General features: G+C 39.9%; 1 protein-coding gene across 3 annotated transcripts in view; it reads left to right on the top strand.

The window, feature by feature from the left end:
- Positions 1-20,417, top strand: part of AK8 (adenylate kinase 8) — an 87,407-nt gene that overhangs the window by 12,889 nt on the left and 54,101 nt on the right. For all 3 annotated transcript variants that reach the window (XM_019540850.1, XM_019540852.1, XM_019540851.1), the window contains 4 exons: positions 3,376-3,444; positions 13,191-13,272; positions 14,982-15,053; positions 16,219-16,419. In XM_019540850.1, the coding sequence (XP_019396395.1) occupies positions 3,376-3,444; positions 13,191-13,272; positions 14,982-15,053; positions 16,219-16,419 (424 nt within the window). The remainder of the gene's footprint in view (positions 1-3,375; positions 3,445-13,190; positions 13,273-14,981; positions 15,054-16,218; positions 16,420-20,417) is intronic.

The following is a 20,417-nucleotide window of genomic DNA, read 5'->3' as shown; positions in this document are numbered from 1 at the left end:
TGATCGAATTGTTAGTAGAACTGACCAGAAAGTGCACGCATAAAAACAAGTTGTTTTAAAAACAGAACAACGCCCTGGTTCTCTGAAAGTTTAATGTTTCAGACTGGTTGTTTTTTTTTCCATGAACTCATTGGACTGTAGATAGGGCCCTGAGTGCCTTTGTTAGGTAGGAATACAATTTTCTTGCTATGAAGCATGCAGGGCCATAAGATCTGAAATCACAGATCAGAAGGAGGTGTAACGGCATAATAGGCTTGGCTTCTGTGTGTGGTTTTGCGTGCACATATAGGATAATAGCAGCATTATTAACTCCTGCTACTATTTTCCCAAATGGGACAAGGAATTGCTCTAAATAGCGTACTATATGATGTTGTCAATCAGATGTAGCCATTTTTAGTTTGGCAGTCTGACCTACTGAAGATATCCCATTCAGATAATATGCAGTGGCGACCTCATAAACCATCACTCAGTGGGAACAAAAAAGATGGAGAAACAAAACTGGGATTGAGGCACAGGTTTCAGAAAGACCTGGTTTGAGCGCAAATGCACTGCAACAACCAGACATGTGTCCTTGATTATTTCCTTGCAGCAGAGTCTGGTCAAAAGGGAGGACTATGATTACCACTGTACTGAAAGAAGTTAGTATAATTTTGGTTTAAATTGGTTTGGCAAGGCTTAGCAGAGTGGACCCCCTGGCAGTTGCTAGCCTCTCTTGACATGACACATCAAAGTAGTAAGCAAGGCACTAGCTGTTTCTGATAGCAGCGTGATGCACCTTTGGAAGGTGACAGACTCAAAGCCACAGACCCAGGCTCCAGCAGGGAGAGGCTGCGGGAAGCTTTGACGCACCACCCTATGGGACCTGCCGACTTTCAAGAAACACTGCAATTTCTTTCCCTTTTTCTCTTTTACTTGCTTGAATGCTGCCTCATGAATGGCTGATATTAGGAAAAGGATTGAGAATTGGAGACATTAGAAACAATGAAGACTTAATTGGGTCATCTTGTTCATCCCAAAGCAGGTGCAGGATTGTTCTCTGCAGTATCTTCTAGTGTCCTTTAAAGTGATTTGTATAAGCAGGCTTCCATTACTCCCTGGGGAAAGGGTTCATCTTATAATAAAGGTTGTTGTCAGGAAATCTTTCCCAATATTCAGCCAATTTGTCTGTTGCTTCCTGCTGTCCAGTGACTTCTACTTATACCCAGCATCCTGCACTGTTAAATAACCAGAGATTTATACCCTTCAGACTGTTTGGTCTGAGCATGGAATGGGGAACTCATAGAGGATGCAGCTGTTTGGATCGAATCCATTCAAACACACATCATCCAGCAGTTCCTTAAGTTAGGTGGAGGATAACTTCATGACTCAGAAACTGAAGTCTCCAACTGGAAAAATCTTCTTTGAATTACTTCTAGCCAGTAATGGGGAACAGTATGAGATTGTGAAAATGATTAGGTGAGCTTGATACCACAAATGCGAGCATACTGAGCATACCTAAATTTAGCAGAGTAATACTTTCACTGCCTAAAGCAATAGCAGTGTTCAAAATTCAGGAATGTACATTTTGGAAAACTAGGAAAATAAAGTCCCTATCCTTCCCTGAACTCTGTATAGACATAGGAATCTGCCTCTGCAGGATTAATTGCAGGATGAGGGTCCTTAGTGGGTAGGGGATAATGGGAGGAGATGTTAACATCCACCAGTCTGGATATCCTGGATAAGGCTAATATTATTTTTTCCAAAGAAAATGAAGTGTGCCGTATCTTCATGAGGATGCTCAGGCCATGACCAAAATATACCCATGTATAATTTACATTGGTTTTGCATACCAGGAATGGACAGGTGAGCAGCTTCCAGGGTTAGCTCGCTTCCTTGGTAACTGTTATTGGCCCTTGATGTTAGGCATCCTGTTTTTCTTGTAACTGCTCACTTTAGGAGGTAAGGACCTGTTTGTCCTCGTTCCTGAGATTTGTAAAATAGAAGTAAGGAGACACAAAGTCCTAACAACTTCACTCAAAGTCACTCCAACATTGATGCAACTGGTGCTGGTTTATGATGTTAGAGTCATTAGCTAAGTAATTTACCAAAGCAATATTTGTGTGTTTTGAAAAGTCATGGAGAATTGGGAAGTACCCACTTGCAGGAGAAAAGCCAATATAGTAATAGCCTTTGAAAAAGGAAAGAAAGGTGTTCCTCATGGTAAAATAATGGAACAAATGTTCTGAAAAAAATCATTCATCATCTAGAGCGATACTATCCTTTTTGATGTCAGGTGTGGAAGATGCTTTCTTACAAAGTATTGCCAAAAAATAGTTATGGACAAAGTCAGATTTAGAAGGGAGCAGCAGAAAGAAATAGGAGTCCAGAGAATTTGAGATGTGAGGAGAGATGTTTGGTTGTTCAGTTAATTGAATAGTTGCTGAAGTTACCTATGTAAGTGAGTAATTGCAAGGATTGTTCATTTTTTCCATTTTTTTGGAGGATCAGGAGCTTGTTTGGTTGGTTGCTTTTTTTCTTCAATAGTCTGGTTCGTCATCAGTTTTCACTCCATAAAAATGTTAGGTGCAATATTTTGTTAGCAAATAATTAACTTCGTACCTTCTGTAATATATCACCCAGACCTCTTGGTTCAGTTTTTGTTGTTGAAGTATCCTTCATATCTTCCTTATTGTCCACACCTGTTTTCTCTTGTTTATCAAATAGCAGCTCAAGCCCTTAACCACTGTAACATCACAGTAATTTTTCTCTCATTTATTAAATAATCTACTTCTGATCTCATTTTGTATAAGTAAATGTCACTCTTGCTTCTGTTAGTTTTAAAACAAAGCTACTTTTGAAAAAAAATACAAAAATCTGGTTTAAGATCCCAAGCAATTAGCAGATCCTATATGTAACGTTTTATAAAAATAGGTGGTAAAACTTAATATTAGAAAATAAGGTTCTTCATGTTTCCCATTCCTGGGCTCAAGATTCTGCTTCTCTTGTGCTAGAGCTGATAATGCCTCATGCCCTGATACCATAAAGCAGGATATCAGATGGATCAAGGTCAAATGAACTTCCCAAGGGTGTCATGTTCTCGTGGGAGGTTTGGAGTCTAACACACAGGAAGAGTGCAGATTTTGGCACTGGTTGCGTGGTTTAGATCAAGTATGGAAATGTGGAGAACTTAGGCCTTAATAAGTAAAGAGTCTTGTAGTTTACCTTTAAAATTGATTTTTTTTTTTTTGTGCTTTGTAACACTTCCTATATATGTTGTTAATGATTTTGGGACTCGCTTGGCTTGACTTATCATGCCTGCATGATAAAACTCCTTTTGAAATCTGCTGTGAATATTCAGCCTTTTCTTTTCTTTTCTTTTTTTTGGTCTTTGTTTAGGAAATTCCCAACGCTCTGTGGACCAATCTGATCCAGGAACGTCTGTCAAATGTGGACTGCATCAAACGAGTAAGAATTGCTCCTCAGAGGGCCAGTGGATAAGCATTTACACAACTCGCACACAGTAGTTAGCATTCTGAGTCCTGAGCAGAGGAGGGAATGGGGGCAAATCAGTGGGGGCTTAGGAGCGGATTGCTTTCTTGAACATCAGCGGAGGGAGTTTGGAGCTTTATTAACAGGATAAAGGGGAGGATGAGAGTATGCATATGCTAATCTTATAGCACTGAGATGATCAAAGGCTGAACAAGCATAGCTTTGTTGTTTGCCTGGGGCAACTGGCAGAGTTCTAGTGGACAAAACAGATAAACAGAAAAATATAAAAATCAATATATTGACTTAGGTTTTCAACTCTTAGTGGGGGGAGGAGGGGGGGAAGAGCACTAATATTTATAATTCCATTTCAGTCTTTTCTCACTGTCTTTTTTCCCCTCTGTAACAGGAAATACTGTATTGGAATATATTCCCTTCTAGGTAGTAATTAATATAGCCCTTGTTGCCTTACAGAAAGGGATTTTGAGATACCCACCAATGCAAGGTATTCTTTTCTGTGTACTTTGCACAAATTTAGTAAGGCATTTCAAAATAGAATCAAAAAAGGATTCCTTGAGTGGGTTAACATCGGTCAGACTGAATGGCTTGAATATGGACTATAGAATAGTCAACCCCCCGTTACGTATTTCCTTTAAACCTGAGGAAGATGTTATGGTTTATTGAGTCAATAGTCAGTCCATTATGAAAGATTATTGTAAGAGCCACTACAGTCGATAGGGTATGAAGACTTTTCTTAAGAGAGTCTTTATATGCAGACTACATGCAGACTATACTGTATGTGGTGAACTCCAAACCAACTACCTGGTCCAACACAGACATTTAAGTTTATGGAGGACTAAAAAATTCCTCAGTCTGCAGTATGTCACATAATACCTCTTCTCAGACCAGTCACATACATAGTTTACCCTCCTGCAGGGTGCTATAATTAATAACTCATGATTTCACAGAGATGTTGTGAGGCTCACAGTTCATAAGACGCTGTCCCGTTTTGACATCGGCGCCTGAGTTCTTTATTAAATAAAGCTGGGCCAGTAGCTAATAATGTCACACTGAAATACTGAAAAATTGTCTTGTAAAATTGTCTTAGTAGCAGGAATGGCAAAAACTACAGATGCCAGAAATGTCATGTCGCATACTCCTCTTCATGTCTCCTTAATTTTGGTATATTCTGCAGTGATTTGTAAGTTTTATCTTCCATTTTAAGAAGACTGTTTGACGCCCTGTTTTATTCTACATTGCTGCCACAATTAGGCTTCCCAGGTCTCGAGTATGACTATTTGTCTTAGTTTCTTGTACATGTGGAAAACCAGTCCACTTAAAAATACAGTTGGGTCACTACCTCATGTTAGCACAGTATTTAAACACAGTTATTTATGTAGTGCACATAGTATCAACTCCTCTGTTTGTTTCTTTTGCAAAGATAAAGCCATGACAAAATAAATGGGTCATGGCTGTTTTTTTGCACAAAATATGGTACTTCACAGACCCCTGCTAAACTGTGAACTGGCCCCTTCCCTTCACTGCCATGAGGTATGAATTTAAACCCTATCTGGAACTATTTATTTGCTAACAGAGAAAAACTCTTCAAAAAACGACAGAAATCAAGGAGATAAAATGCAAACCCTAACATTAAGGCGCTGTCAAAGATAATTGTTTGCAAGTCACAAAAGCCCCCACTGTTATCCCTTATTTTATAGGGTAGAATTTTACTTCTCAAGTAGGTTCTTGCCTATGACAGTTCATGCCTTTCTGAACCAGTTAAGGTGCCACCTTGCCCTACCATCTGTCTAACTTCATACCAGCATGGCTTAGTACCCCTCACTTCAAGTAGTTTGATTCAAGAGAGAAGGCTTTGTCCAAGTAAAGAAACATACATATCAAATGAAGTGTTTTACCAGCTTCTCAATAAATATTTAGCCAAACCTGCTTTTCAAGGAGATGGGAGTTATCCCAAAAAAAAAAGTCTTATGAGCATTCCTGAAGATGATTTACAAAGTACCTAGTCTAAAAATCCCAAAACAAATATAGAACTAACCATTTTCCCATGGAAAAATCATAGGTAAAGACTTGTTTCATCATTGTATTAATTCTTGATTTACACCTGTGTAGCTTCCTTGATATTAATGGGCTTATATGTGCATAAAACTGGAGTAACCTAGTGCTGAACGGGCCTCAAATGTCTAAATATCATCAAGAGCTTGTCTACATGTGGATCTCACCAAGGAGTATGCTAGGGTGAACAGGCCCCAAGTCCTAACAAACTGAATAGTATAATTAATTAAAGTTTGTTAAAGCCTACCTGTTATTTCCCTTAACTGAGAAAATGATGGAAAAGCTTTTCAGTACATTATATACCACAATCTTCCATGCCACTCATTCCCCCTCTCCTCCTCTTTTTTTTAACGGACCATTTTCTTTGCATTTTAGGAGGTTGTGGTATGCACTTCACCTCTCAGCCACTGGGAGGTTGGAACAATTTTGTTGAATTGTTAAAAAGAAAGAAGTAAAGACGTTGGAAGAAAACCTAAGTATCTAGAAAGCGGTTGTCAGTTTTTCTGTACAAAATACTCTGTGCCTTAATCCATAATTTATCCGTTAATTTTGAATTTGCAAAGTAGAATTAAACTTTTCCATTGAAAATCACTTGCTTGAATTATTTGGGTCTGCTTAGTTTCTCTTGGAGCTCTTTTAATCTGAGTTTTTTTAAATTTAATTTTATTTTAACTGGTGATAGATATTTATTCCTCCGGGGCAAATGTCTGGTAGTATTTACTGTATTTGCATAAACGCACTAAATTCACTCTAGAATTAAACTTCTCAGTGTAGCTGTGGGATGTGTTTAGAAACACAAAAAATACACTACACAATCTTGCACATTTATGTGCTATTTTGAAATAAATAGCTTAACTGCTGAATTCTACTGTGAAACCAGTATTATTGTTTCTGGATGTAATAGAAACTGAGCAGAACGTGCGAATTGGAAACAACTGAAATGTTATTTCTGGCTAGTGTCCTGACTGAGTCTGTCAAATATATAGGGCAGTTCTGTGGCAAGAAATAAATCAGTTTAATACCTGATTTACCTTATTGTCCTCATGGTAGGCGATTAATTTTTAACATTTCTCTAGTTAAATAAAATCAGCATACCTGCCATCTCACTTCTGACTTCCAAGGGTAAGTTTGATTTGAGTAAGTTCACTGACTCTAGGAACTGTGTGCAGGTGACTGTTACAAAGTTTTGGTTGTCTGTTAATGGTCCCCTAATCAACAGACAGTGATTCTTAGCCATTAAATGTCCTCACTGTGTGTGTGCTTACTTTCTTTGTAGAAGGTGGGGTCTGTGCATTTTTATTTTTCTAAGTGAAAGCTAGTACAATTAATATTGGGAACTGTAGATTTCTGGATTTGTTATATAGATTTATGCTATCTAGCTCATAACATGAGTCAGTATTTTATACTGAAAATATTAATAGGTTGTAGGAGCAGTATGCTGGACCACAGTACCACCAGCTGTTTGTTTTATTTCTCCTTGTGGTGTCATTGAGCTGGCATTAATTGTACAGCTTTCATCCCACTGACAGTAGGAATACAGAATTTTTTGTTCCATTGTTTTGACACTCACAGGTTTATAGATGTCATAGGCGTCCTCTAAGGAGTACAATTTTATTGATCAACAGCTCTGCTGAGACTGTGTGTTGTGTGTTCCTCTAATACAAATGCAGTTAGGACTGCAAGGGATCAGACGGGTAGGTCTTACAGCACACACAGAAAACTTATTGCAAGCATTATGTTAGAACCAGGGACTTGTGAAGCAGATATGAGGACTTTTCATCTTACAGAGTTAGTACATGACGGCTATAGCCCCACTGACTGTTGTCTAATTCTTGGTGCTGCTGGGCTGTAATGTTGTAGAATGAATTTATCGAACTGGAGAAGCCTGGCGAAGAGTTTGCTGGATGGTGTGTTTGCAACCTTAGGGATAGCTGAGAGAGAGGCAGTTGAGCAACCTTGTGTGCCAGTCGCAGAGTATGGGGGAAAACTAAGTCTAAATTATCACCTAATTAATTTGAGTAGTGGGACTCTTCCAGCTGTTGGGACCTAAGGAACTCAGGAGGGTCCAGGGCACATTGACTAAAAGCTGGGGCGCAGGTGTAGGAAAAAATAACCAAACCACCGTAACAAACTCTTGTGGTGACCAAAGGACCTTAGTGTTGGCTTAGGGAGGGTGAGCTTTTGAAATCAGCAGGCTAAATCCTGCTTCCGTGCAACCTTACGCAAGCTGATGGCATTAAACAAGTTATCTCAGGGGAGGATTCAGCCCATGCACCTTAATTTGTTGCTTTCCAAGCAAAGCGTAGCTTCGTTATTGAATAAGAAACTACAAAAATGCTTTTGATCTGGGAAAAGTGTTTCCTTTCTAATGGCGAGGTTGGTGGAATGTGACCTACTCCAACCTCCGATATTCTTACTGTTGACAGTCTCCAGCGGTTGGGTCAGGCAGCTCTCGATACTGCAATTGTTGCAGCACTTCAGCCGTGTGCATTTTGCCCCTATTCCACTTGCTCTTGTTTCCACAAGTTAATAAGAATAGAGGAGGAGGATGAGCCCTGTACAAAGTAAATACAGAAATAGTTTGCTGCAGAAAAGATTACGGGATGCAAACCGACAGAGGCAGCATCAAAAAAGGCCAGGGGTGGAGCAAGACATTGAATTGGTAAAAGAGAGCTGCAATCATGAGAGATGTTTATCCCCTGGGTTTTCAGTTGGTAAAGACCTTTTGACCTAGATAAGTCTGGACACCTGATTCTAATAAAAATTATTATGCAATATTTCAGACTGTCTGCTTTTATACTGCCCTCCACACCTTGCTCTCTAAGAACCTCAGAGAAATTCTGGGTCCAGTTATTGATCATCTGACATGGGATTGTCTCTCTTACTTTGAATAGGGTGAAAAGAATAGGAATTGGAATGGTGTTGTGAGAAGGCTATGGGGAAAACATTTCCTCCTGAAGACAATTAGTTTTGTGGCTATACTTATCTTTTATGAAATGGAATTGCAAAGCTGTGGGCCCACATCAGAGATGCATGAATTTATTTTAAATATCAACCAGATTTAGGGTGTTTCGTCTTTGCATTTCTTCCTCATTGCTTTTCATAGTCTAAGATTATCTGCGTTGATCGTTTCTGTTCTGACCAGTGAATATTGAGGATGTGCAGGCCAAACAGCATAACAAAAGAGCAGAGTATCAACCTAACCAGTATCTGCTCAGAAGGTGGTGACAGGCCTTTGATTTCTTACTTTTGGTTTGATAGCAGCATTGCAACAAAGGATCCCCATTTCTGGCAGTGACCTGGAGTTTCTTTCTCTCCATATTCCTTGAACTTGGAGGAAGAGGTGACAGCTATATAAACACCATTTTTTTGCTGATTTACGGAGTAACATAGGTCTCCAAGGAGCACTTTACTGGCTCTTAAAGCAAAAGCTGAATGCAGCATACCATTTATCACAGCCTTGATGTAGGGCAGAATTTAGGGCTCCAGTTGGGAGAGGGAAGGGTGGCCCCCCCAAACGAAGCATTATGGAGCTCTCCAGCTCATACTGTTCATTCAAGGCTATGTATGATGAAGGGCCTGAAGGTTATTGCCATCAAGAACAAAATATTGATGATTTCATAAAGAAACAAATTCTTACCATGTGAAGTTACTAATTACACTTTAATGTTAGTCATGAGGGCAGAAAAGACCAGTGTTTGCATAAAGCATGATAGGCATATTTTAAGTCAGGTCTTGCTCTGCTGTGTGTTGCTTCCTCTTACTCGGTTCCCAAGCCACACTCCCTTTTTACTGTCTCTTTTTTTTTTTTTTTTATCTGTGACATCTGCTTGGAGCTTGTCCCTCCTGTGATACCATACTACTTGCAGCTGTTCAGACCTCCAGCTCTGAGCTGTGCATGGGGTGCCCTGAGCATACGGCCTTTTTGATGTGTGATAAAACAGAACCAAGCCACTGGGGGTATGGAGAGGGAATGCATCAGAATATCAATAAACCTGTTCTGAACAAAGCTGCAGCTCTGTGGTGGAATAGGCATTTCACTGAAGTGTCAAGTAGATGGATAATGTATTCTAATTAGAGATTGACTGATACCCTGGAATTCAGAGACCTTTGGAAATAAAGTCCAAAAAGCTAACTATGTATATAGAGCTTATTTATTATGCATTTTAGTGCCCTAAATGTCATTTGCTACCAGCAGCTATGTACTGAGCTATGGTTTCCCACTTTGCCAGAACTTTTAGCCATTATGTCGCATGGTGTCTGTTTTGGGGGCCTTTCTAACAGTATATAAACCATTCAAAGTTTGTTGCGCCTTGTTAGAAAGATGCTCCTTTGTGTTGTTTCTTCCCATGGGTTTGTTTTTGAGCTCTGACGTTTCTAAACTGCCCTGATATTTTTGTTTGGAATCTAAAGACTGTTAAACTAGGTTTGGGGATAATGGGCCAGATGCTTTGCTGGCCCTTGGAGGTGTTGCATCAATTTGCACCAGCTGGGAATCTGGCCCTATATGGAGACAAGAATCAGTTTCTCACCTATGACCATACAGAGTACGTTTGCAAGGCAGTGCTGAGGTTTGTAACGTCCCATTACAAACATTTTGCAACTTGTTTGTGTTCTCAAGCCTCTGTGATTCCCTAGGGAAAAATCGATTCTTCAGCACCTGTGTGACCTTATCCAGTAGTTCACCCAAATTTGATAACGCAAACCACTGGGAGTGGCCAAAACTGCCTTGCAGTTATGTGAGCCTTTTTTTTTTTTTTTTTTACTTTCTTGCACATATCTGCAGGATGGCCTATTCATAAACCTGGGCTAATTAGGGGGTTTTAAGTTGTCTGCTCTATTTTCCTAAGTAATTGGAAAGTCCTGATTTTTTATTACAGAAACCACAGAGATGTGTTTCCCTGAAACAGTTCTACAACCTTTGCACCCCAGACTGATACAGCTTCAGATTTATGTGGGAGATGATAATGATTCCTAGCTAATGCAATATTAAAATGCCATCCCCCCCACCCCCCCGAAAGCTGTTCTTCCAGTTTCTTTACTGCATCAGAAAGTTATTGGGGGTACAGTGACAAGGACTTGTTCAGTTTAACAACTACCACAGAGGAATTTAGATCAAGTTTAGGAGATTTAGCTTTGAGGTGTAAGAGAAGTAGATTTCAAACACTGCATTGCATAGAAATTAAATACTGCTGCAGCAGTCCTCTGGCATTGCATAGATCTGTAAATGTTTTTTTAAAGATGGTCAATCCAACACTTAGCTGGCTATAACAAGGACTTTAGGGAGCAAAAGGCTCTTTTTTCTTTCTTTTTTTTTCTTTCCTTTTTTTGCTCTGCTGCTTCATTAGCTCTGGGAGCTTTGGTTCCATTACTGTGAGTTTTCCTGTATAATTTAAGAAAATAATGAAAGCATGCATATTTTTTCTGTGCTCTTGGCTCTTCAGATTTGTTTAGCTTCTTTTTTATACACAGTGTGGGCTGGTAGCCTTTTGAATATTTCAAAGTAGTGGGAATTGTGGGTTTTTCCCCCAAGAAAGAAGACACTTGTTTGGATCTTTGGCCTTTTTTTAGACTGAAACTTCTAAAAAGCACATTATTGGAATATGTAAGTGTCCATTCCACTAAGGTAATATTTTAGTGCATGCCATTTTTACTGGCAACATTACAAATGGTCACTTTCTTTTCTCATAAAAGGACCCAACTTTATGCCCTTATTTCAGAGACTGTCAACCTTTTTTCATCTGCGGACCCCTACAACATTTCAAGTGGAGTCCTAGATCCCTTTGGAAAGTTTGGATGGGGATGCAGACCCCTTTGAATTGAAAATGTAGTGTATTAGCATATGCTTGATTGATTAGAGTCATCTTTCATGGATCCCATAGACATGGTCCACAGACCCCCATGGGTCTGCAGGCCACAGGTTGAAAATCACTGCCCTGTTTCATCGAGACCATTTTTTTTCCCCTTAACAGTTAAATGGTGACATTTCTCTACGGTGGCTCCGACTCATCCCACCTACGCCCCATTGTGCGACAAAGTGTTACATGTACAGACAGAGGGGTACCAGTTCTGTGCTGAGATGCCGGGCTGCCCTCTGCATACAGTTGGAGTAACTGATGCAAACAGACCATTGCCACCTGAATAGTGTACAGCCAGCCAGTGTACTCCACCCTAATTTTTAACATCCCTTCCAGGTAGGGGTCATGCCAACAGCGATACACTTAGACAGAGCATGGTATAGTCCAGAAATGCCCAGATATCTTAATAGGGAAGCATTTATAAGACTTCAGAAAGTAGAGCATCACTGAAGATGGGCTGTGTCCCAGCTATGTCTCTGTCTTGTCAGGTGTTTTGCTGAACAACGCTTGATCAGACCTGTGTTTTGAGGACGATGTCCAAGTTAACACTTAGGAAGTAGTAACCTGATGTATATTCTGTAGAGCATTATTATCCAGGACTTGATCCTGAAAGATGCTTAATATCTTTAAGTCTCATTGATTTCAGTGGTCTGAGACTCAAGGGTTCTGATCTCCTTGTAGGTTGGCCAACCCAATGATTTGCTGATATGATTAAATCTTCTCTAAATTCAAGATGACTCCGAAGGTCCCAATACTAGAACTGGGCACTTTGAAATATATGGCACTTATAACTGGATACTCTGCTTGGTGCATGTGGCAACATGGTATACCATGTATGAGTTTGATGCTGTCTATAGCAGTCATTCATTTCTCAGATTTGCATGGATTGTACTAAAAACAGGTCTTCCTTGCATGTCTTGGGAGACAGCTCTAAATGTTAGCCAAATCTTCCTTTTGTTTTGGGGTTGATGTAAGATTATAATGCTAAACCTCTGTAAAAAGCATGTAAAGGGCTGTCTTCTGGGGAAGAACAACAAATTAAATTAGGTTATAATTCACTTTGTCAAAACAGGTGTAATGGCTTACGTTTTCCAAGATGTAGAGAGGGATTCAAACGTCAACTGATGTCTTAGGGCTTGTGTTCACTGTGTTGTTTGCTTGAGTTGTAACTTGAATTTTGTCCACACACACAAATCTCTATCTGGTCTTAACTGGTACTTTAAGCTCAATTTGTCTGGCCCATCTGGAGGAGGTGGGGTTGAAGTCCTGATGCTCTTGGTACTTGAGCTAGTAGTATAGTGGGGATGCAGCAGCTCAAGTTAGAACAGCTCCTGAGCTAGTAAGTCGCACTGTTCTCCTAATCCAGTAGCTGTGCATAATGTGAAGATTGTGTCACAGAGCAGTGGTTCCTTCGAAGATTGGGTTAGCTTGGGTAGAGCCACTTCAGTGGATTAAACACCCAGGTGTTGCAGTGATGACTAACCCTAAGTCTGGAGAAGGGAGTACATTGATTGGATGCATGTGGCAACCAGTGTCTTGTAGTGTTTTCTTCATAGTCATCCTCCCTTTTATTCTAATTAAATGATTTCCCAAGAATTTTGAACTGTGACAGGAGGCCTGATTTCCTATCTCGCATAAGGTGGGGTTTTTTGCTTGAGTAAGCACCTTGACTTACACCACTGAGATCAGAATCAAGCAGATTCCTTTCAGTGAATGGGCTGTTTAGGCTGAAGGTTTAATTTTTTATATCCCCTCTGTTTGGATCAATAATTCTTTCATGTTTTTGTTCAATAGGGCTGGGTTTTGGAAGGTTTTCCTGAAAACCGAGAACAAGCATGGATGCTGCAGTCAGCTGGCATTGCCCCCAGGCACGTTGGTAAGCAATACATGATTTGTTTGTGCTTGCATCAGGGAGGCAAAAGCTTTTAAGCATTTCCCCCTCCTCCCCCCCCCCCCCCCCCAAAAAAAAAAAAAAAAGCAATAAATAAAGAATAAAGAAGAATTTCCTAAATGGGTAAAATGTGTCGGAGAAACTGGAGGAAATCCCAGGAGACCAGAGCAAATAGTAGGATTGTAGGTAAACAGGATCCAGGTCCACCAAAAGGTATGGGCAGCTTATGGGACTTTTAACTCCATTTTCCCTTGTTTGGCTCTTGTCATCTTAGACTTCGGAGTCTTGCAGCTTCCAGAAGACACCAGTGAGTGGCAAGCAAACAGCTGTGTTGCCCTGTGTCTGTATTACCAGTGAATTCAAACTTTCTCTGGCATCAGAACTGAGATCTCAAGGATTCTACCTTAATTAATGGTTAGGAAGAAAAGTATCCCAAAGAGATACCAAACCCTTTCCTCTGTATAGTAAAAGATTATATACAGCTTATTCACCAAACACAACACGAAAAGAGCTTTGAGTTTGATGCTTCAGATGAAATCTAGTGTAAGTTAAGGGAAGGATTATTCTATGATGATAAAACCTTGAAGAACAAGACCTTGGCATCAGCACTCACCTACTTTGCAGAAGTAATTAGTAATTCACTTAGTCTTAAAGCCTAGGGACCCATCTGAAATGCAAGAGAAAAAGCAAAATTGCCAGGGACCAGATGAAAATAATAAGATTCACAGCTCAGTTTTGGGCAAACCAACTTGCCCAAATTATAGTCAACAGGGATTTGATGATTTTGCCACTTTGGATTTGATTGTATACAACTCCGCATTTACCAAAGGGTCAGAAGCACTTTGATAATATTTGGGGAAAATATATACAACCAAATCAATCCCTTAGCTAAATTTTTTTAATAAAACAAAAAAAGATTGAAACGTCTCTTATCTAAGGTGTATAAATACCTTAGCAGGGAGCAAAGGACATTAAATGTCTATTTAATATAGTGGAGAAAGACATAGCAATATGCAGTGGCTGGAAATTGAGGCTAAACATGTTCAAATTAGAAATTAGGCACAGTCAAGGTGATTGCCTACTGAAACAATGGAAGGGAAGTGATACATTCTCTGTATCTTTGTTTCTCAATCAAGATTGAATGTCTTGTAAAAAAAATTATATGAGAGCCAAAAACACGTTGAGCTCAATACAAAAGTAACTGGGTGAAACATAATGGTCGGTGAACTCAGGAGGTCAGACTAGATGATCTACTAGAACCTTGTAGCTTTAAAGTCGATGAATTAGAGTATGAGTGAGGAAGAACCTTGTGAATTACTGTTAACGACTCTGGGACCTCATGCAAATGACAAAAGCATTTGGGTTTGGTGAACTAAGTGAATGATGATTTTAAAAAAGGGGAGATGAATGTGTCACACACAATACACTATGGGCTGTGCATTTTTTTTTTAAGTATAGCTTCCTTTAAAAATACTATTTCATGGATAGTTTTGTCTGAGAGAGCCCTTAAAATCAAACACATGTGGGATAGTACAGGGAAGTGAAAATGATGCAGCAAATGGGGAAGACAGTTAAATGTGCATAAGTTCCATCAAGCTATTCTTAATGACACAGCATACTTGGAAGGCAGCTTCAGGAAATGCAGTCCATGACTAACCAAAGGTGTATTTTCATTCTGTCTCCTTGGTGCCTAGTTGTGCTGTATGCTCCAGACGTGGTGCTGATTGAGAGGAACCTTGGGAAAAGGGTTGATCCCTTCACAGAAGGTGTGGTATGTTTTTCTTCCTCCTTGCCTCTGGGGAAAATGTTTCTCTCAACCCAAAAGGCAGTGAAATGTTGATATTTTTAACACCTTTAAATATTGCCTCTTTAACATATGAACAGATAGTGTGATTTTTTTTTTTTAATCAGGTTTTAAAAAATCATTTAGTATATATCAGTCCCTAAGTCAATACAGTAAAGGAAAACATGTGAAAGACTCATATTGCGGTAAACAGCAGCGTTCTGTAACAGCCCAGGTCATTCTAAGGTGAGATCACTTGATAGCAATTTTTAATAGTTTGCCATGGCATTTTTGGCAGACCTTGAATGTCTGCTGTACTGTAAAAGCCAATTCTCATGAGATGCAAGGCCTCATTTGGATAACCTCCGGTATGGGGATGCTGAGTGGGGAACCCAGCCTCAGAGCCTGTGTTTAGAGTTACTCCCACTGAGCCTAGAGGAAATTGGGATGGCATGCTGTGGCTGAGCCTCATGTTACTCCACAGGACTCCATGTCAGATGGTTCAGGAGGAACATTGAGTAGGTCATGATGAACCAGAGAAATAGGAATGATTTTTTTTTTTTTTTTTTTGCATTAGGGAAGGGTTCCCTGCCCTGGTGAAGGTTCAAGGCTGAATCAGAAAATCTAAGACTGGTTCCCAGCCATGCTATAGATTTCCCACATTACTTGAGGGGAATTCACTTCATCAGCCTGCACCTCAGGGTAGTTGCTTGGAAAGCAGAATAAAAATACTTTAGTACTGGAAAATGTTTTGAGATCCTTGGGTAGGAGTGAGGGACACCCATGCGATATTCATTCCTGCTTCTTCCACTCCTTGATTGTGCCATACACACACAGCTGTGCAATGGGAGTGTTCAGTGTATTGAGCGAGCAGGCTCATTGCTGCACCCTATTAAGGGATGCGGAAGACCCCCACTAATACCCTCACTGCCACAGGGCTGGGTCATTATCACTATCTGCTTTGTGGCACTGCACAACCTTGGAGTGCTGATTAGGAAGCTGTTTCTATGCTCCTCTCCCATGTCCCATCCCATGTAAGTGCTAAGAAGATTCTGAATCCTGATAATAGTTGCACGTGTTTTTGCTAGCTGAACAAATCGTACCACATCCTTTTTTCCAATGGAGCCTAACTGCTATCTAACTTCTAGAGGTGTACCATACCACCTTTGACTGGCCAAGTGACCCTCTGGTGCAGCAGCGGTTGGTGGAGCCAGAAGGTGTATCTGAACAGGAGACCTCAAAGAAGCTGCTGGATTATCACAGAAATTTCCCTGGGATTTTCCAAACCTTCCATAAAATATTAAAATCGATCAATGCAGACCAACCTTGTGCAGATGTCTTCTCACAAGGTAAGCATCCACTCAGTGCATTTCAGGGAAATTCAGCAGCTGACAAACTCTGATATGAAAGTGATTCTCAGCCTTTGGCGAGAATTGTGCCAGTTCCCAGGTCTGTCAGTGCTGACTGCCTCCAATTCAGTCATGTTTCCGGTTTCAGCCTGTTCTTTTGTACAGTCAGAGCATCCAGGGTTCACTGCAAGTCTCAGTACCTCAGTGCTCACACCCACTGGGTAGCACTCATACAAAAAATCTAATCGGGAAGCTTAAAATTCCGGGCATAAAAACTTGCCGTATCAGTACTTGTACACATACTGAAACCACTGCTGGAGGACAGACAAACAGCACAATTACTATATGGTAAACTGATTTTCCTGCATAGTTAACTTGGAGGAAAGAGATGACTCAAATCCCTGATGTTTGTGAACCTATGGTAAATGTACCACTCGAAGAAAATATAGTAGTGTTTTCTCCGTATCTGTTGCCATAACCAATTTTATCTGTAGGTAGCCAAGCTTTTAATGTCACCAACTGCCTTAGGAGAGCTGGCTGTGTGTTCAGCTCCTCATAATGGTGCTAACTTGCCAAGGAATAAGGTCCAAGGTAAATATAAATAACTTAAAAGTATTCAGGTTTGTATCCATTTCCTTAGTCTCCTTATACAAGTCTACTAACCAGTAGTAGTAGTAGTTGTAGTTCAAAGAAGGTGGCATATTGTTAATTAACAGCTGCCTGCACTAGTAGGTTTGCTATACAACAGTCCCCCATTTGCTTTTGTTTGTATTTACTTTAATGCAGTCTGCTATTTAACATTGATTCCTTGCAAGCAAAATAAGGAAGCTGCCAATAAGACTGACTGATAATGTGCATAGTAGCTGTCAGTTTGTTGTTGGTCTATTATAGCCTAGTAATTTTGCATCTCAAAAAGGTCTTTTTTTAATGACAAGTGCTGCACTTTTAAGATAAACAACAACAAAGTTTATATTCTGAATTTACACATTAATTACCTCTAAATTACTTAATTAAATTTAAAAGTTCATATCATCATTCATAAAGAATTCATGCCTTGAATTGTAAATAAAAATGTGAGTGCCTGAATATTAATTATTATTAATTAATAATGTAGTGAGATAAATTGAAAATTGGAATGAAAAAATCCTCTCTAGATCTTTTTTTCTGCAGTGCATCAAGCAGCCAGATATTTTTTTTAAAAGAATAATTAGATGTGGAGACTGTCTGGGGGATCATTACTCCTAATTAACTTGGTTATTTACTGCAAATTAAGCATCATTTGTAAGCAGGGTGGTTTGCCTGTAGTGTTTGTGCTTTTGGATATACTAGGTTGTGGAAAATGCTTAGAATAACTGAAGCATTTTTTAGTTTGCAGATATTTGGTTTTGGACATTTATGTGGTAAACAGGCTATTTCCTTCCTAAGATTTTCCATTATTATTTGTCATGTGTATGTCATGCTAGTTATAGGGGTGAGTAAAAGAGCTGAGAAATTTCAGTGGCATTAGCATTTTGAGAGTCTGTGGGCCTGATTCGGATTTTGCACCAGCTGTAGACCAGCATAACTCTAATCGCCTTTAATAGAAGTACTCCTGATTTGTTCTGGTGTAAGCATGATCAGACCTGTGTCCAGTATCTTCGCTACTATAATATATCCCACCATGGCTTATGGTTTGGAAGTAAGGGATGTGTGAGCTTCCATGTGATTGCAGCATGATTCGAGTCATGATTCATGATTACTTAGTCTAGAGAAGAGAAGACAGAGAGGGGATTTAATAGCAGCCTTCACAGCCTTCAACTATCTGAAGGGTGGTTCCAAAGAGGATGAAGCTAGACTGTTCTCAACAGTGGCAGGCAACAGAACAAGGAGCAATAGTTTCAAGTTGCAGCAGGGAAAGTTTAGGTTAGATATTAGGGAAAAACTTTCTCACTAGGAAGGTAGTAAAATACTGGAACAGGTTACCCAGAGAGGTTGTGGCATCTCCATCTTTGGAAGTTTTTAAGACCTGGTTAGACAAAGTCTTGGCTGAGATGATCTAATTGAGGTTGGTCCTGCTTTAAGCAGGGGTTTAGACTAGATGATCTCCTGAGGTCCCTTTCATCCCTCATTTTCTATGATTCTGTAAGTGAGTTTTAAGGACTATTCCATTTCACAGGCTAGAAATGCCAGCACTGTGTATCCTGCTATCAGTGCTCAGACTTCTTCCAAGTAAAGGAGGTGTTTTGTATGGATCCAGAAACGAAATATAAAGAGGAATAATTAAGCAAGTGTTTGTTGGGACATTAAAACTATGTAAAAATTCTGGTTAAAACACCAATCCCTAAAATGCCCAAGTGGAGTGAAAGACTTGCCTAAAATATTCCTGTTTATAAGAAAATTGATATCTAGTTGTTGTACCTGCTTCATTAGACCTAAAGGCATTATTGTTACAGAGACTCCACAACCTCTTTGTATACTGCTTGTTTGAATTTAAAGCTATCTGAACTGACATTAACACCATGCATGGCATTTGAAGATAAGATTGCAACCTGTATGTAGCAATCTTAGGTATGCCCACATGAGCTGTAATCCACCTAACGTGAGTACAGTAGCACTGACAATGAGATAGTATGGGCTTGAGCATAGGTTAGCAACTCGGTCATATATCCAGGATCCCCAGTGAGTTGGTACTGCCATGCTGCAGTCTGTGCTCTCTGCCTTCACTGCTTTAGTGGCTGCGAAAGGAGTTTAGGAGCTGAGGATAATCAGCACTTTGACAGACTTTATACTGAACACTGTGATCACTATATATTCCCGCTACCCAGCTAAACCTGCCTGTACTTTCTCACTGACCCATCAAGTTGTCTTCTGAGAACTTGCAACAGGATTGGGGATACTGTAATGCAGCAGTTTGGATTATTCTGTTTGTATTCTGTAGTCCTAAACTAAAATAAAGAGAACAGTGGTCATGTCTGCACCACAGCCTTACTGTGCCAGGTGCCAACACCCCCAAATACACCGTGCTGCTCTGTGTAGGCTATCTGCCCAGTCAGAAACAATGTAGCTTTGTTTGTGTAGCACTGACTTGAGATAATTAGCCTTGCTGAATGACAGCTCTAGTTAGACCAGCTCTAGGACTGCTAGGACATTGCTATCCCAATTCTAGTTCCGGAGGTAGACAGCAAGGAGTAGCGTGGCATGTTTGAGGCAGGATACTGCTGCCTGAAATAGTAAGTTTGAGATATAGACATGTTCGGCATCTCCTGCCCAATGCAAGACATGAATAGAAAAAATAAAATGATGTCCCAAAGTAGAGTGAAGCCAGTGTGAGACCAGCAAGGGCCCTTACCTTTCACACAAGAATGATGTGCGCAAGAATAAGATCACATTTAATTGTGTGTCATCAGTGCTATATCACAGTGCCATGAAACAGTAGTGCCACAGATACTTAGTATATTTTAAATGGGCATTATTAGTCGCATATTGAATGAGTGAATGTCGTGAGATGTGAGCATTGCAAAATGATCACCTATGTTTGTTTATACATTGTGGAAAGTGCTAAATATAATTATTTTCTCTTTGGTGTTTGCTTGGTAAAAGTGCAGCTTTCAAGTATATGTCTCTTAAAAACTACACGCTGAAAGTCAAATTACTAACTGAAACTAATTGAAACTACTCATTAGAGTTTTTTGTGATTCACTGATAAGAGACATTTACATGAAAGCTATGTATAATTTAATTGTACTAGGATTTCTTTAGGGCCTGCCTTTACAGTGTGGTAAGTTATAGGTGGAGTATGTTGGTTACCTTGGAGTCCAGGCCTCAAATAGGGCCTCTGGGTACATCTGAGATGCAAATAAATGATTTCATAGATTTCATAGACATCAGGGCTGGAAGGGACCTCGGGAGATCATCGAGTCCAGCCCCCTGCCCAAAGAGCAGGAAGTCAGCTGGGGTCAGCAAGATAAGCATCCAATTTACTCTTGAAGGTGTTCAATGTAGGTGCTTGAACCACCTCC

This window comes from Crocodylus porosus, unplaced genomic scaffold (assembly GCF_001723895.1).
Source record: "Crocodylus porosus isolate Cpor-Errol unplaced genomic scaffold, CroPor_comp1, whole genome shotgun sequence".
In the NCBI taxonomy this organism is placed as follows: domain Eukaryota; kingdom Metazoa; phylum Chordata; order Crocodylia; family Crocodylidae; genus Crocodylus; species Crocodylus porosus.
The sequence above is the reverse complement of the archived record's forward strand: the minus strand, read 5'-3'. Positions and strand labels throughout refer to the sequence as shown.